This window comes from Phasianus colchicus, chromosome 18 (genome assembly GCF_987193195.1).
Source record: "Phasianus colchicus chromosome 18, bPhaCol1.hap1.1, whole genome shotgun sequence".
In the NCBI taxonomy this organism is placed as follows: Eukaryota; Metazoa; Chordata; class Aves; order Galliformes; family Phasianidae; genus Phasianus; species Phasianus colchicus.
In genome coordinates, this window is record NC_143453.1 from 7,588,798 (window position 1) to 7,604,930 (window position 16,133).

At 38.9% G+C, this 16,133-nt stretch overlaps 1 protein-coding gene across 7 annotated transcripts in view; it reads left to right on the forward strand.

Moving 5' to 3' along the window:
• CLIP1 (CAP-Gly domain containing linker protein 1) overlaps positions 1–16,133 on the forward strand; it is a 62,791-nt gene that overhangs the window by 38,802 nt on the left and 7,856 nt on the right. For 3 of the 7 annotated variants that reach the window (XM_090152749.1, XM_090152750.1, XM_090152751.1), the window contains 9 exons: positions 166–282; positions 1,248–1,305; positions 1,539–1,622; positions 2,964–3,120; positions 3,765–3,930; positions 4,025–4,240; positions 8,661–8,798; positions 10,074–10,180; positions 12,478–12,598. In XM_090152749.1, coding sequence (XP_090008875.1) covers positions 166–282; positions 1,248–1,305; positions 1,539–1,622; positions 2,964–3,120; positions 3,765–3,930; positions 4,025–4,240; positions 8,661–8,798; positions 10,074–10,180; positions 12,478–12,598 — 1,164 coding nt within the window. Of the gene's footprint in view, positions 1–165; positions 283–1,247; positions 1,306–1,538; positions 1,623–2,963; positions 3,121–3,764; positions 3,931–4,024; positions 4,241–5,233; positions 7,511–8,660; positions 8,799–10,073; positions 10,181–12,477; positions 12,641–16,133 lie in introns of all 7 variants that reach the window. The other 4 variants (XM_090152745.1, XM_090152746.1, XM_090152747.1 and 1 more) reach the window with 2 other exon arrangements.

Below are 16,133 nucleotides of genomic sequence, written 5' to 3' on the forward strand. Positions count from 1 at the left end.
TTACATTTTTTTTCTTCTTTTTTTCTTTTTTTTTTATTTTAATTTTATTCATCTTACAATGATTTTAATATTATAGTTATTTTCTTCAAATTCAACTTTTAATTTCTCTGTTTTTATCATTCATGTTTGTAATTTTATTTTACTCCATCTAACCATCTTTGTTAGGCTAGTAATCTGGCCAAAGAACTGCAGGGCAAAGAGCAAAAGCTTCTTGACCTTGAGAAAAACTTGAGTGCAGTAAATCAAGTTAAAGATTCTTTGGAAAAGGAACTTCAACTTTTGGTGAGTAATACTCAAAAATTTTGGCTTTTTCCTTCGGATTTTGGTTGTTGTGGTGAGAGCATAATTAAATTCTGAGGATCAGTTCCGAGTGAGGAAAGTCTTCCAAAGCTATTACAAAAAGAAAAGGCGTTGATTCATGACAAATAGGATCCTTCTCAAAATGAAAAGAAGATCTCACTTGACTTGTGTTTATCAGCTGTTTTGTCTGGATAGAAATTATCTGTTAAGAAATCACAGGTAAAATATTAAGCCACATGAAAAGTGTCATGCAGCATAAGTTAGGCTATTAATTAAGGAATGTGTGACCTGTTATATAAATTAATACTCGCTATAGGAACATCTTGCAAATGTTTTTTGAAGACATTTTTCACCTGATCCCATTTTTAAGTATTCTGTGGATGGTGCAATTCTCCTGAAAACTACACCATAGTTAGCAACAGAAGCCGTGCTCCTTTAGTTTTACTGTCCTTGTCATAAAATGTTTCCATGGCCGTAGTATTTGACAGATGTCAGAGTCTCACTTAATGTCTTCTTCAGTATCTTTCCTTGTTTTCCACTGTCTAGCTCTCTTCCTGCTGGTAGAGCTGGAAGACACTGGTATGAGATTGATCACAGGATTGCAGATGTCCACTGTGCAGCCTTTGAATAACGTGGGTAGCTTCCTAAAATGAGAAGCCCAGAACTCATGTTTCTTATGCTGGGCTGTGTCTGCAGTTCTTTTGCTATGCAAGCTGATGGAAAGCTTATTCTGAAAGCTTAGGGACTTGCTTGTAACAGAAGCAAGGGATCAGTCTTGCATTACGTTGCTGAATATATCAGTGCTAAGCTGTAATTCAAAAACTTCAGTTTTCACTCCTATCATAGATATGGTTTGTTTTCTACATGTAGAATACCTAATATAAGTTCAGTGGCTGAATTATACTATTAACATCAAATCTTACCTCAGGTTTTTGTCCATTTTTCAGAAAGAAAAATTTACTAGTGCAGCTGATGGAGCAGAAAACGCTCAACGCGCTATGCAAGGTATGTCTGCTGTGAAATAAGAGAAAACTAAAAAGCTGCAGAAAATTATACTGCAAAATAAAGTTTTCATGTTCTTTCAAATTTAAACTTGGCAACACAGTGGTTTCAAAAGCTAGGGAAATGACAGGGTTACTTGCAGTCTGTCCTCTCGAGAGCAGCATATCTTGCAAGTAGGTGGAATTGTTTGCATCTAAGTAGTTACTAACTTTGTCTTTAAAATTTTACTTGCTTAGAAACAATAGAAAAACTAAACCAAAAAGAAGAACAGTTTGCACTCATGTCTTCAGAACTGGAACAACTGAAGTCTAATTTGACTGGTAAGGAAGAAATGAAATGGAATATTTTGAAATATGCATCAGCTTTGTGCTTTCTTACGCCTCCTGCTCAGCTTCCCATATCTTATATAGTATGCAGTGCTTTCACAAATGCATACACCATCAAAAGAAAGCCTTTTGTGGCATTGCGTATAATGACACAGCAAGATGACCGTTGAATTAAGGAAATAGTGCAGTAAGGCAAAAGATTTCCCAGCTGAGTGTATTCCAAATCAGTAGTTAAATTCCTGCTTTAAAATTGCTACAAAATCGTGTGATGATGGTCAGGTACCCAACAAAGACTTGGTGACCAAACAGAAGCATAATTAATATTCTCCTTTATAAGGACGTCATAATGACTGCATATTAGTCTGATCATCTTCTGCTTCCTATCTCTCACAGGTTGGAGGCTTGCTCTGCCCTTCTAGTTGTATATCTTAATTTAAAACTGATTTAGAAAGAAATTAATGACCGTATACCCTGTAAGCAAGGGACAGTACCTGCCCCATACCGAGTCATTGTGCTGGGAGAGGTGTGGACAGGTTGGGTGTGGGGGAGGGCCACAAGGATGATCCAAATGCTGGAGCAGCTCTGCTCTGAAGAGAGAGGAAGCTTCAGAAGACCTTATAGCAGCTTTCCAGTACGCACAGGGGGCCTATAGGAAATTTGGGGAGCAATTTTTTAGAGAGTATAGTGATAGGACAAGAAGTAACAGCTTTAAACTAAAAGAGGATAGGTTTAGATTAGACATTAGGAAAAAATTTCTTCACTGTGAGGGTGGGGAGGCACTGTAACAGGTTGTCCAGAGAAGCTGTGGGTGCCCCATCCCTGGAGGTGCTCAAGGCTAGGATGGATGGGGCTGTGGGCAACGTGATCTGTTGGCTGGCAGTCCTGCTCATGGCACTGGGGTTGGAACCTTGATTATCTGTAAGGTCCCTTCCAACCCAGACCATTCTGTGATTTCATGACTGTAACTTCACAGTGCTTGCATTGTTTCTCCCTGCTATGCTGTTGGTGAGGTGTGCATGTCTCTACTGTTATATTGCCTCATTTCTATCTGATACATATAGCATAACTTCTTGTGTCCTGAAGCTAAGTGAATCACTTCTGAAACAAAGATCTTTTAACTAGTTGCTTTACCACTATTTCTAAAGCGTTCTTAACCTTCTGCTACAGCTAACAGTGCAAAGTTCAAACCAATTATAATTTTTAGTTTCAGAAAGATAATTCAGATGGTCTGTAGTATCAATATAATTTTGCTTATTGTTCTTTATGGTCTTCTAGCTAATCTCTGCATACCCTTTCTCTTAAGCTTACTAGACTACTAACTTCTGTCTTGCTCAGTGATGGAGACTAAACTGAAGGAGAGAGAAGAGAAAGAACAGCAACTGACTGAAGCTAAAGCCAAACTAGAAAATGATATTGCAGAGATCATGAAGTCATCAGGAGACAGCTCTGCCCAGCTTATGAAAATGAACGATGAGCTACGGTTAAAAGAAAGGTATTCCATCATTTCAAGATATTTTCATGTTAATTCTTCACTCCTGCATTCCCTGTTCATTTTCTCTTTGCAAATAGCTGAGCAAGATAGTCACTTGGATGTCACATTGATATGACAAGTGAATTTAGTCTATCAGACTTAATTCATCAAAATAGTCTCCTCACATTTACTTGAAGAGAGTCTTGGTGTTTTTTAGTTTCTACAATTCTATGTGACATACACTTTTAACAGCTCAGAATAAATGAATACTTTAAGAGTATACTGTCTCATGATTCTGCTTTATAACTAGTTACCCAAAAAACTTATTTTATTTGAATACAGAAGAGACTCTTTGGTTTCTTTTTTGACCAGCAAGAGAAAATATAGTTTCTTTCAAATAAAAACTATTCAATGTACAATCTGTTTTTACAGAACCCCAGGCTGGGCTCGAGTTAAGTGGCAGAAGTGTTGCTGTGCACACAAGCAAATGCTCACTCCTGCATGCATACATTTAATTTAGCAGAACTTTCCAATTATGTAAATAATAAAATCTCTTTCTAAACATTTGGACAGAATATAGGACTTCAACATAATTTAGAGTCTTTTACCTCAGAGTTTGTCATGCTGTCAGCTAAAAGTAATGTTCTTTTATTTGGTCTTTTTAGGCAGTTGGAGCAAATACAACTTGAGCTTACAAAAGCAAATGAAAAGGCTGTTCAGCTTCAGAAAAATGTGGAACAGACAGCACAGAAAGCTGAGCAGAGTCAGCAAGAAACTCTCAAGACTCATCAAGAAGAGCTGAAAAAAATGCAGGATCAACTAATGGACATGGTAAGAAGTTTAAAAAGCACTAGCTAACTATATTGAGAATACTTACTGTGATGTACCACTGCGTCTGTGTTCCAACTGTTTTATTTTCTATTAGAAAAAGCAAATGGAGACCAGTGAAAATCAGTATAAGGATCTTCAGGCAAAGTATGAAAAAGAAACTTCTGAGATGATCACCAAACACGATGCAGATATCAAAGGGTTTAAGCAGAACTTGTTGGATGCAGAAGAGGCACTGAAAACTGCACAAAAGAAAAATGATGAGTTGGAAACACAGGCTGAGGAGCTGAAAAAGCAAGCAGAACAGGCTAAAGTATGTATACTTTCTTACTTTGCAAGTAATTTCAAATTCAAATCTTTGATTTCAGTGACTCATTGATTCGTTTTTTTTCCTGGCTTCACCATTTTCTAGTAGTTTATTTGCAGTGTTTGAATTTTTCCACGGTAGGTTAATGTTGATTAGGGAAATGAAGCACACACAATCAGCTGGTTATTGTCTCTAGATGAAGTATGATTCTTTGACATTGCCACTTTATGTTTGTAGATACTTGATTCAGTACAGTAGGTTAGAGCCAGATATTATTCTCGGTGTTACAAACGCATGAATTTTAATTAAAATATGTTGTGAAATACTTCATTTAAAGGTGTTACACACTTGAAATTTTGCTCTGTAGTATGATCCTGTGTTATGTACAGCTATTTGGTATGAATATTGACTTGAATAATTTACATTTTGTCTCCTGTTTCTTTGACATTACTGCTTTCATCCCAGATTAGCTAGTGGCTATAATGTTTTATGTTTCAGCAAAATGTTCAGTATATTAATTGGCAAATAAGTCAACTTTTAGGTACATCACTTATGTGGTGTTTTGGCAATATTTCTTGGGCAGAATCTTGAGGAGAATTAATTACAGAAGGTTACTTTGGGAATTGAAGGTAGCATGTAATGTACATTTTAACTTAGATTCTGATGAAAACATTCTGTAGCTCTTCTTTGTGAGCAATTTTCATTCAGAAAAGTCACTGAGAGCAGTTTAAAAAACATGATGAGGTTTTGTATAGAGTAGCCTTCAAACTATGATATTTTTAATGTAACCACCAAAATATTTTCTTGTGGATGTTTTATAATGAAATATCATTGGTGGGTTGTCAACAGTTTAGTCTGCAGAGGGGCTGTGTGCCAGAATATATACAGTTTTGTAGAAAACTTAAGTCACAATAGCACTGTTTGCCCTTAATCCACATTTCTCATTTGTCTGCTTGACTTCATTTTTGTTTTCCCTTCTCCCTGACTTTATTTCTTTAGTCCTTGAGCTCTGTGTTAGCATCAGCCAGAAAAGAGATTGAACTAATGTCAGACAAGATGAGGGATTTAATATCAGAAAAAGAGACACTGGCACAGGAGAGGAATACTCTAAAATTAGAGAAAGAGTCATTGTTATCACAGCATCTAGAGATGGAGTCAAAGATTTTGTTAGTTGAGAAAGACGGAGAAGAGCTTTGGACAAAAAATGAAGAGCTTAATTCAGAAAATAAAAAAATTCTAAAGCAGAAAGAAGAAGCTGAGGCCAAAAGTCGTCAGGAAAGCACAGAAAAGGTAGCACTGATTTCTGAGAAAAGCAGATTGCTCTCTGAAATAGAGACTGCACAGACAGATCTTCTAAAGGTAACTCAAGAAAATGATGCTCTCCGGTCTTCAGAGTCAGCCTTGCTCCAGCAGTTGAAAGAACTACAGGCCAACAAAGATTCTATGGATGTGGCATGTCAGAAACATATCAAGGAACAGGAGGAACTGCAGCGTTATCAGAAGAAGCTTTTGGAAGAGAATGATGCAGTCATTAAAGACAAAGATGATGTAATTCAGAAACTGCAAAGTTCTTATGATGACTTGGCTAGAAATCAAAAAGAGCTACTACAAGAAGTGTCAACTCTGACTGCAGAGAGAGATTCAGCCCAAGAAAAATACTGGGATCTTAAAAGTACACACACAGCCTTAAAAACCCAAATTGACTGCCTGCTGCAGACAAACCAGAGTCTGCAGTCTGAGAAGGAGATGCTCCTTAAAAGCAGAGAAGAGCTGTGTGTGAGTTTGGCCAATACTGTTAGTGAAAAACAGGCAATAAAAGTGAGAAGAGATGAGATGCAAACAGAACTAGAGACTGAACATGAGAAACTTGAAAAGATGACAAAAGACAATATGGAGCTGAAGGCTTCCCTTTCTAAGCTCTCTAGTTTTCTTGAGGAAATGAAATCCTCAAGAGAGACATCTAACTCTGAACGTATTCATTTGCTTCAAGAGGCTCTTTCTGCATCAGAACAAAGGCTCCTGGCTGAAAGGGAGAAACTTCTAAATGAAAATAAGGCAGTTACTGAAAAGCTCGCTAAGGCCACAGCAGATGCTGTGCTTGCTGAGAGAGCCTTCACCGAGAAGATAAATGAATTGAACTTGGAAAAGGAATCTGTTTTTTCTAAGTCACTGCAATTTGAAAAGCACAATGAAGCTCTTCTGCGAGAGAAGGATGAGTTGGAGAGAAAATACTTTGAGCTTGTTGATGAGAAGAAGTCTCTTGAAAATGCTGTTTCTGGTATGAAGAGAGAACAGGAGCTGGATTTCTCAGCCAACAGTGTTCTGGTCCAAGAGAATACCACACTCAAGGTTTCCATTGAAGCTCTCGAGGAAGAACTAAAGGAGAAGAATCTAGAAAATCAAGAGCTGATAGCCTGTAAAAGTGACCTTTCAGATCTTCTGAAGGAGGCCCAGGATGCCAGAAGAACATTGGAAAACGAACTGGCTGCTGTATCACTTGCCAAGCAGGTCCTGTCATCTTCATTCAGTTCCTCTGATATAGAAATACTGAACAGAGAGAGGACGGAATTACAAGATAAATGCCAGAAATTAACTGATGAGGTTGAGAATATGAAAGAAAACTTAACCGTAGAAAAGAAAGCTAGAATATTGGATAAGGAATCCTTTTTGTTGGAATGTGCGGAGCTACAAAACAACATCAGTTTCTTAGAGAAGGAGATGGAAGTGATGAGAGAGAAAAATAAAGAATTTCTGACTGAGAAAGAGCTTTTGGTTCAGGAAAAAGAAAAATCTGAAGCTAAACTGGAGGAAGTAATTAAAGAAAAAAAGGTTCTCTGTACAGAAACAGAGCAGCTGGCGTCCAAAATTGAGCAACTGAAGAGTGACTTTACTTCCCTGTCTGTATCAAAAGCAGAGCTTGAGGACATGCACAGCTTTGTCTCTGTGATGCTAGATGAACTTCAGCACAAATATGAGGCAACAGAGAAGGAGAAAATGGAGTTAGTTCAGGAAAATGAAAGTCTGCATGCTGAGTGGAAGAGCCTGGTCATCATTAATGAAGAAATAATAAAAGAGAAGGAGAAATTGTCCAAGGAATATTGCAAACTGCGTGAGAAAGTAGTGGAACTTCTAGAGCAAACTGATGCAGACTTCTCCTGCAGACTGCTGTACTCTGAGGAAAAACATAAGCTGCTGCTGGAGGAGATGAGCAATCTGGCTTTGAAACTAAGAGAAATAGAGACTCTCCAGGCCCAAACATTTATGCAAAAAATTGAGGTATTGAAATACATAAACAATCAAGTATGGTTATACTAATACTGAGCACTAACTCAATGGTTTTCTCTCTGCACTTCATTGCACAATCAGCACTTCACCTCGGTATGAACAGACTGGAATTTTGATGTCATTAGCTTGGATTTTTTTCAGGTTGTGAATCTGAAAGACACTTCAATTATAACATTTATTTTTAAATAATTCCTAAATATCGGAGCCTATGTTGTTGCTGAATGTTGCAAGAAAACAACATAAACTGTGAATAAAAGGAAGTTTTGTTTTCTGAATCTGTTGGGAAAGCTGGGCAGTTCCTCTGTCAAAGTACTTTGCAGCTTAAGAGCTGGAGAGGAATTGCAACAAAATACAAATCTGAGTTACTCCAAAAGTATAAAACAATCTCCTGCTGCTGTAAATGTCATTGGATTAAGAAAACAATGCAGGAGAACCATTTAAATTTGCAATGTAGGACTTTTAGATATTGGCAACCATTGTGTTCTTTTTATTCACAAAAGTGTTTTGTATTCACCACCAACAAATTCTGAACAGAAATTTGAATTTTACTTTGGCTTGAAGGCCATAAAATCATTTTTAATGCAAAATGGAATCAAGATATCCTACAGGAATGCATTATGCCTGCCTAGATGCTAAAATATACGTAGGAATTATTTCATTTTATGAGGGCATAATGAAGAACACTAAAACAATGTGATTGGCTTTATTTGCTATTTAGTTTTTAACTTGTTCTCACATCTGTAGCATTTTTTATAATTTCACATTTTCTGAAAATGGAGCGGTCTGTTGGAAGTGAATATCTACTGAGCTACTACTCTCTAAAGTGTTCAGAAATCTAAGAGCCATCACAGCGGCGGTAAATAGAAACCCAGGTAATTAAAAAGAAGAGATGCTATTCCTCAGTGGTGACACAAGTATGAGATTCCAATCAATTTCTGCATGGAAGTGAATCTACTGATGACCACTTCTTTTTATACTTTATGCAGCTTCAGAATGCAAGTACATTCCTGTTGAAGTCCGTGTTTAATTGGAAAGCAGCTGGCAAACAATAGAGCTGTGCATAAAGTATTGTGGTTCCTCTTTTGCTTTCAGATGTCCCACTGGTAATACTTTCTTTCATTCCATCCCCCTTTATCCACAGGCTGACAAAAGAGCAGAAGAAGTTTTACAGACCATGGAGAAGGTGACCAAAGAGAAGGATGCCATTCACCAAGAAAAGATTGAAACTTTGGCATCTTTGGAGAACTCGAGACAGACAAACGAGAAGCTGCAGAATGAAGTAATCATATTTAAATGCTTTTATATGAAAAGTATTGCCTAGCTTGTGAGTGATTTGGACCTTTCTCGCAGTGTCTATGTAGTGTGTGAAATCTATGTTCTAGGCTTTGGTCACTTTCTGGTATGAAATACAACTCAAACTGATGCTTTGGTTCCCTGACGTTGTGTTGGGTGCAGCCTCACACTGCAGTGAAGTGTGCTGCACAAAAGCACGAGCACAGCTGTCCCAAAGAACTCGCACTCCAACAAGTACAGCATTCCTCTAAGCACCTGTTGTTCAGTCTGTGCCCTGCCACTTTGTCATCCATCAGGGTTTGAAGGGAGAATGTCCTCACCAATCTCCTCTGCACTCTTGGGCCCCAGAATATCTTCATCTGACGTCCAGCTGGCAGCATTTCTGCAGATGTGGAGCACTCTGTTGCCTCTTTTTGATCATCATTTTGTCTTGTGCAGCTCTCCTAATGGTAGTGGACAGCTGGGCTAACCTAAGTGCCACAGCTTGTTCAGAAACAGTAATGTTTTCCAAGGAGATCTGATGGCTCGAGAATTAAAAGCAATGACGTTAGTAATGGCAGGAGTTCCTTTTGGGATTAAAAAAAAAAAAGAAAATCAAGCACAGGGTCCTGTAATGCCATGAGAGTGGCTGAAGATTATCTGTTATGTAATATAATGTGTCAGTGAATGCAAACAAATAAGGTTCACAAGCCTGTGGGATTTCACTGGTAAATGCAAGCTCAGTAAATAGATAAACAACAATCTGACCTGTGCAACAGGACCTCTGGAAGGAATTGATTTCTTATGGTTGCAAGCAGAACATTCAGCCTTCTGTTTCTCAGAAATTAAGGTATGGTAAAGGAGAACTTCTTATCAGTTGTTTTAGAGGACTAAATATCAAAGGGAAGAGCTAATTTCAACATGCAGTATTGAGTTATTAACAAAAAAAAAAAAAAAAAAAAAAGCTTTGAGATGCATAGCATTTAAAATGGAGGTGCTTTGGAGCTTTACCTTTTATACCAGTGTCCATACATCAGATTACTGTAAGCTGCTCTGAAGAGGAGATTGAATTCTTTGTGCTCTGAACTCGAATTCAGAAGGGCTCAACCTTTTCTGTTGGACAAACGCTTCTCAGTACAAATGGTCTGAATTAATTTAATGAACAAAAATGACAAAAAGGAACAGCTCAGCTCCAGCCTCTGTCTTCCTGAATACTTTTCTAAGTGATGCACCTGAAGACAGCATAGTTCTTTTGTGTAATTGGTATTTTTTTCTCTTCAAGTTGGACATGCTTAAGCAAAACAACTTGAAAAATGAAGAGGAACTCACTAAATCAAAGGAGCTCCTGAACCTGGAGAACAGGAAAGTGGAAGAACTTAAAAAAGAATTGTAAGTATTTCAGTGTATGTTTGTTAAACCATTATTTTGTAGTTACATTTACCTTTCTTAAAAAAAAAAAAAAAGAAGTAATTCAGTACTGCTCTGGTATCCTTATTTAGAAAGCAGATATTTAATCAAAATCAGATACTGTCTTGGCAGGCATATAGTTTGAAATTGGAATATTGCTCCTGAGTTTCTAAATGTTATGAACAAATCCTTCATTCGAGCTTTGAAATAATTTGTTTGTTGGAAGAAGTATCTAACTCTGCCACCTGAGGGCACTAAATTGTTTTAAAAGCTTAATTGTTATCACATCCAAACAGTATTTCCTTGTAAGTATACTTGGAGCATCAAGTAGTTTTAAGAGATACTGTTCATAGAAAATTGGGCTCTGTTTTTATTTCTCATGATGACAATATCCAGTTTACTCCACTTGCCACACTGTGCTCTTGTTTTCTAACTGGTACCATACAAATGCCACGTATATAAATATGTAAAATCAGAGTTGATCACTTATCATTTGAGAAACTGTTGCTTATGTACTGTAATGTGTAGCATTGCACATAGAGTAACTGCAAAGCATCTGGCACAGAGTAATCTGTATGTGCAGTATTGTTGTACCAAAGCTGTGTGCTGCTATGAACAAAAGCCCAGCCATGTTGTTACTGCTGTCCAGGAGCTGCAGGTCCCACAGCTCTGAGATGTTACGCATGAAATCACAAATCTGCATTCCTGCCTGCCTGCACACTGAGAGCTGGAATGTAGAATTTGGACTGATAGATAAGAGCATCTATGATTAATTATTATTAGTTCCATAAGTCATTGTGTGACAGTTCTCACCACTGCTCTGAGGTCAAGGCAGGACACAAAGGAAATCAGCAGGCAGAATGAATACTTAGTTTCTTTATGTGTGACCATTCTTAACTTGCTTTTAAAAAGCTGCCTGAATAGAGAGCAACCCCACAGAAGAAAGGTGGGATTTCATTCTGCAGTTTCTGCCTGCCTCCAAGCTCGTGGGAAATGCCAAAGCAAAACAATCATTTCTAGACCAGCTGCTGTAATGCTGGGGCTGCATGGGGCTAGCAGACTGATTTCATGGAAAAAATATATTAGACTGTAATTTTTTCAAGAGCAGACTAGTTTGAACAAACAGTCATGGTTACAGACGGGCATGTGCCTGTGTCAGCAGGTATATGCATACCAAGGTCACTTGAATCAGCATCCAGTGAGGAGAGCCAGCCAGCTTCATCCAAATCTAGGTGGCTTGAGAACTGGTCAAGAAGTAGAAAACTAGCTACTCTAGTGGTGTAGCTGGAGATCAGGGGTTGGAGAAATGGTTGGAAAATCTTAAGTCGTGTTACATGCTACATTCTAAAGGTAAATCAGACTTCCTTTTGTTTAACTGTGTTCAGTAACAGCCCATAGAGTTCCTCTGTTTTGAAGCACTTGAGTAGGTTTCTGACTCCTGGGTTCCCCTGCCTCCCACAGCTAAACAAGTATTTTTAATATTCTAGTCAGGGTTTAACTCTATGTAATATTGGCACATAGGAGCACTGAGACTCCTTTTTATGAAAACAAAACCCAGTCATAAAAGTTCCCATTTATTGAAGTTAAGCAAACTTTTTTCATTTTTTTTAAGATATACTCAAATATTGTAAGAACTTAGGTTAGTCACTTGTCCCCCAGGCAGGCAAAAACAAATTAAAAATAACTTACTTTAAGGAAACAACATATATTAATAGCAAAATGAAACCTGCAGACATACTTCAGCTTTTGTTTTGTTGTTTGGTTTTGTACGTGAAAAATAACAAGAACAGAGCAGCTGACCCCACAATCTCACACGTTCTTGGTTATTTGGGTGGCAAACCTTGCAGGGAGTGCTGAGAGACTGTGAGCTTTTTTTGTTTTTAAAACCAGTTCTCATGCTTTAACTGCAGAGTACTCAGCCACGTTCATTTCTGAGCGTGTCTGGGCTGTGCAGCTCAGCAGCAGCTCCTGTGAGGGATATTCCTAAATCCAAGTGCTCGATAACCACTGGAAATGTGCAGAACCAGCAGACTGAGTTTTCCCTGCATTTCCCTGAGTTCTGATGCGTTTAAAGGAGAAGGGAGTAATTTTGTGCTGCTGTCTCTTTTTGGGGTTAAACCTATCCGTGTGCAGCGAGGTATGGCTCGTCACCTTTATTATCAGTCCCACCAGGCACGTGACCTAGATGTATTTTTCCAAGCTGTGAAGCTGATTCTCTCCCACAGTTTTTTCTTGCCTCCCTCGTTCCTATGGTAACAATGCACTCTCTGTCCTCACAGCGAAGCGCTGAAGCTGGCAGCTGCTCAGAAGTCCCAGCAGCTTGCAGCTTTGCAAGAGGAGAACGTGAAACTTGCCGAGGAGCTGGGCAGAAGCAGGGACGAAGTCACAAGTCATCAGAAGGTAGAGTGGCTGGAACGTTTCCTGATGTGTGGTGAAAGTGTGGTACGTGCTGTTTCCATTGATGTCTGGGTGACGTTGCACTGCATGCTTGTGATTGAAAGATGAGTTGTTCTGAGAATGTTTTAAAATAAATTTGGAAACCACCTGCACTGGGAGGTTAGTACTGCAGGCTAACAGAAGGTTGTGTAACCTACAAAGGATACTTAGGAGGCTTGGAAATAAGCATAAGTTAAATATGATTTAGCCAAATGTATTAGCAGACACTTTCTATTTCTGTCAGGAATACTTTTATTATACAACTATGAAATCTCCATCTAAGCAGTACTAAAGAAATCTATTTAATTCTTCTCCTTATTCCTGCTCTCTGTTCCCATGAAAAGAAAGAATATTTAGAATGTCTTTCAGAATACTATTTAAAACTACTTGTTTAGAGTCTATAAAAAGCACTGTGCATGTATATGCTTACTTAGACCTGATACTGTGCATGTACATGAACAGTGCTGCAGTCAGGTATTGGCTACTGGAGGACTAGAATTTATGTGAGGTTGTTGTTTTTTTTTGTTACAGTTTATAGGAAAAAACACTTTTTTTTTTTTAATATTACACTTGGACACATTGGAATCTTAAAGTGTGTGCTTAGTTATACAGCTTACAAGACTGGTATTTGCTAGAGAGATATTAGATTTACAGCCATTACATATGGTGGTTTCATTTCTTGTGGAGCATTTCTCATGATAACACCATGAAGGCATCTAAGGAACATCTAGATTAAAGGCAAGAGTGGAGCATGGCTTTGTGTACTGGCTGAGAGAGCTCTTCTGCAGAAATGGGTGTCTTGCTCTCAGTGGCAGTGGAACAGATGTCTTCCATCCTGTAACACAGGCTAACACTTTTGAGGCCAAGAGGCTGGCTTTTCCCCCTAAGGAACCTAACCTGCTTTGAAATACTGAGGATGAGTAACTACAGATCTAGCAAGTTTCTAAATCCTTTTGGCTGCTGCTAGGAGTAATGCATGAGCTTCTTCATCCTGAAGAGCCTTTGGAGATGATTAGCCTGAGTCCCAGACGTGTGGGCTCAGCCACTGAGTCATGATGCATCTGAGTAGTGATGTGATAACAGAATGCTGTCATCCTAAACAGCCAGTGGGAGCTCTGCTCCCCACTCCCACATATTTTCTTAAATTATTTCAGAATCTTTGAGGCAACCTGTTATTTTTTTGAAAGAGTTGTAACTTGAAAAGGAATCAGCGACATCGCTCAAATCTTTCTGCCTATCCTAAGTAGCCAGTCAGAAAGTCCTTGAAGGAAGGGGCCCTTCAGCCCACGGAGGCTGGCAGAGGTGAATGCAGTCTCACTGTGGCCTCAGGTAGTTTCTAGATGAACTCGCAGAGCAGTCTTGGTGTCTCCATCCTACCTGCCTGTGGATTCTGTCAGCAGGGATCCAATCTCAGTGCCAGGTCTGTGAAGCTCAAAGAGCCGATCACCTGGCAAACAGGAACATTCTCAGTTCACTTTCACCATGACCTTTTCTGTCCATAGCAGGATGGCTCCCATAACTAAGATTTGGAAGGTCTGCTAGAGCTTGAGAAACAGCCTGTTTACCTTCCAATTTCCAGTGTGAACTTTGGGTATGTGGGAGTGCTATTGCATTTCTTAAATGTCATATTTGATCCATTGAACTGTATGGCCTCTTAACAGCCTGGGAGAGGCCTTGGTTGTTCCAGGGAATTTTGCCTTGGCAGAAGGAGCAAAGGCAAAATAGTGTCATGTAGAATGCAGGTTCCCTTCCAGGTGTTACACAATGAGCTCAGTACTGTTCAATTCTTATTGATGAGATGTGCAGTGTATGCCCAGAACTGTTAGATCTCTTGGTTCCTTGAGTGGAAAACGGATATCCTCCTAGAGAGCATTCTGTGGAGCAAATAAAGTGCTGACCAGTGCTAATCATCCTTTTCAGTCTGATGGAGACCTGCTCTTATCCTTCAGAATGCAACTTTTTTCATGTTTCCTCTGGATCTGCATTAAACCTAAACTTAAAATCAACTTGTTCAGCCTTTGATTCAACCAGGTTCTGGCACTGCTAGCCCTTTCTCAGGTTAGCACATTCACACTGATTCTACAACTCTTTTATTCTGAACACACTCTGTATTTAGGCACTGAGTTTCAGCACTGTTTGGACTTCATTGCTTCAGGCTGACTATGGAACTGAAGAATGTTGCTATGAAAACTGCTCATTTGGGTTTAAGAGAATGAGTGCTGATGCTGAGAAAGAAGATGTCTTAGACCAGTATTGCTTGTGGAGCTGTATTTCATACAGCTGATGCTGAAAAACTGGACAATAGGGAAGAAAGCACAGAATGTAGCATTGCTTCAGTCTGAGTTTCTGTGTATGTCTATTAAAATGCAGTAAGAAAGATAGCAAGCATATGTTTTAAGTATTTTGAGCAGTCACTATGGTAACTATAAATTCTAAGTGTGCTGCTAGTCAATTGGGTTAGTGAATCTGTGGCTGCATGTGACACACTTTGCAAAATTAATGAATACTCTTTCATGAATGATTTATCCTGACATCTAAAGGTTAAAGTGCCTAAAGATGCTAGGGGTGGTTTTTTATATCGATTCATAAATAATTAGCTGTGTGTAATTAGTTAAAGATTCCTAGTCAGATAGATACTGAGCTCGGGAAGCTTTGCTGGCTTCAGAGTATTTGCTGTGGCATTTCAGAGCTTCAGACTTGCCCAGGCATTTTAACTTCACTGGAAAACTATAGAAACATCTATCAGCTGTGCTGCACCATCTTTTGTTAAAGGTACATGAGGAGCCTGCTCCAGGGCAAGAGAGAGAGCAGACTTAACAAGTTGCTGTTCTTTACTTGTCTCTGACATCCACTTCTGTCTTGTTCTACACAAAAATCTATCATCTCTCCACAGCCAACCAGGAAAACAAAAAGGATGAGGGATGCAAGATTTGTGCTCTGAGTTGTGGGGCATCTCACAAGCACTGAAGGCTATTCAGGAGTGAATGGGCACTGAGCAAGCAGAAAGGAGAGAAAAGAGATGGAGTGGTGGGGAAAAAAGAATGACCTTAAAAATACTTAATTCTAACATTCTCAGTTACTTCAGTGTGTCTTCTGTGTTGGGGCTTTGTGGTTTTGATGTGATTGCTACATCTGGTTGGTGGATTTTGTTGATTTGCTTGTTGTGTGTGCCCGTCTGTTTGGACCCTGCCCCAGGGACACTGAAAAGTGGAAGTTGTTCCTGGTTCTGAGGGCCCTGCAGAGTCACAGGTTTGGGATGCAGTAACAGACACCAGATAACAGCTCTAGGGATAAATAATTCATGTCTATACAGTGGTACAGAAACCAGTACAGATTAGTACTGGTATCCAGGCTGTTACAATAGCAAATCCAGGGATTCAATAGTACAATTATCCAGGTCAAAAGCAAATCCAGTAATTCATCAATACAGAATGAAACTTGACAGCTGGGAATGCAGACACTTACAGTTCTCTGTGGTGTGCGTGGGGCAAGAGGTGTT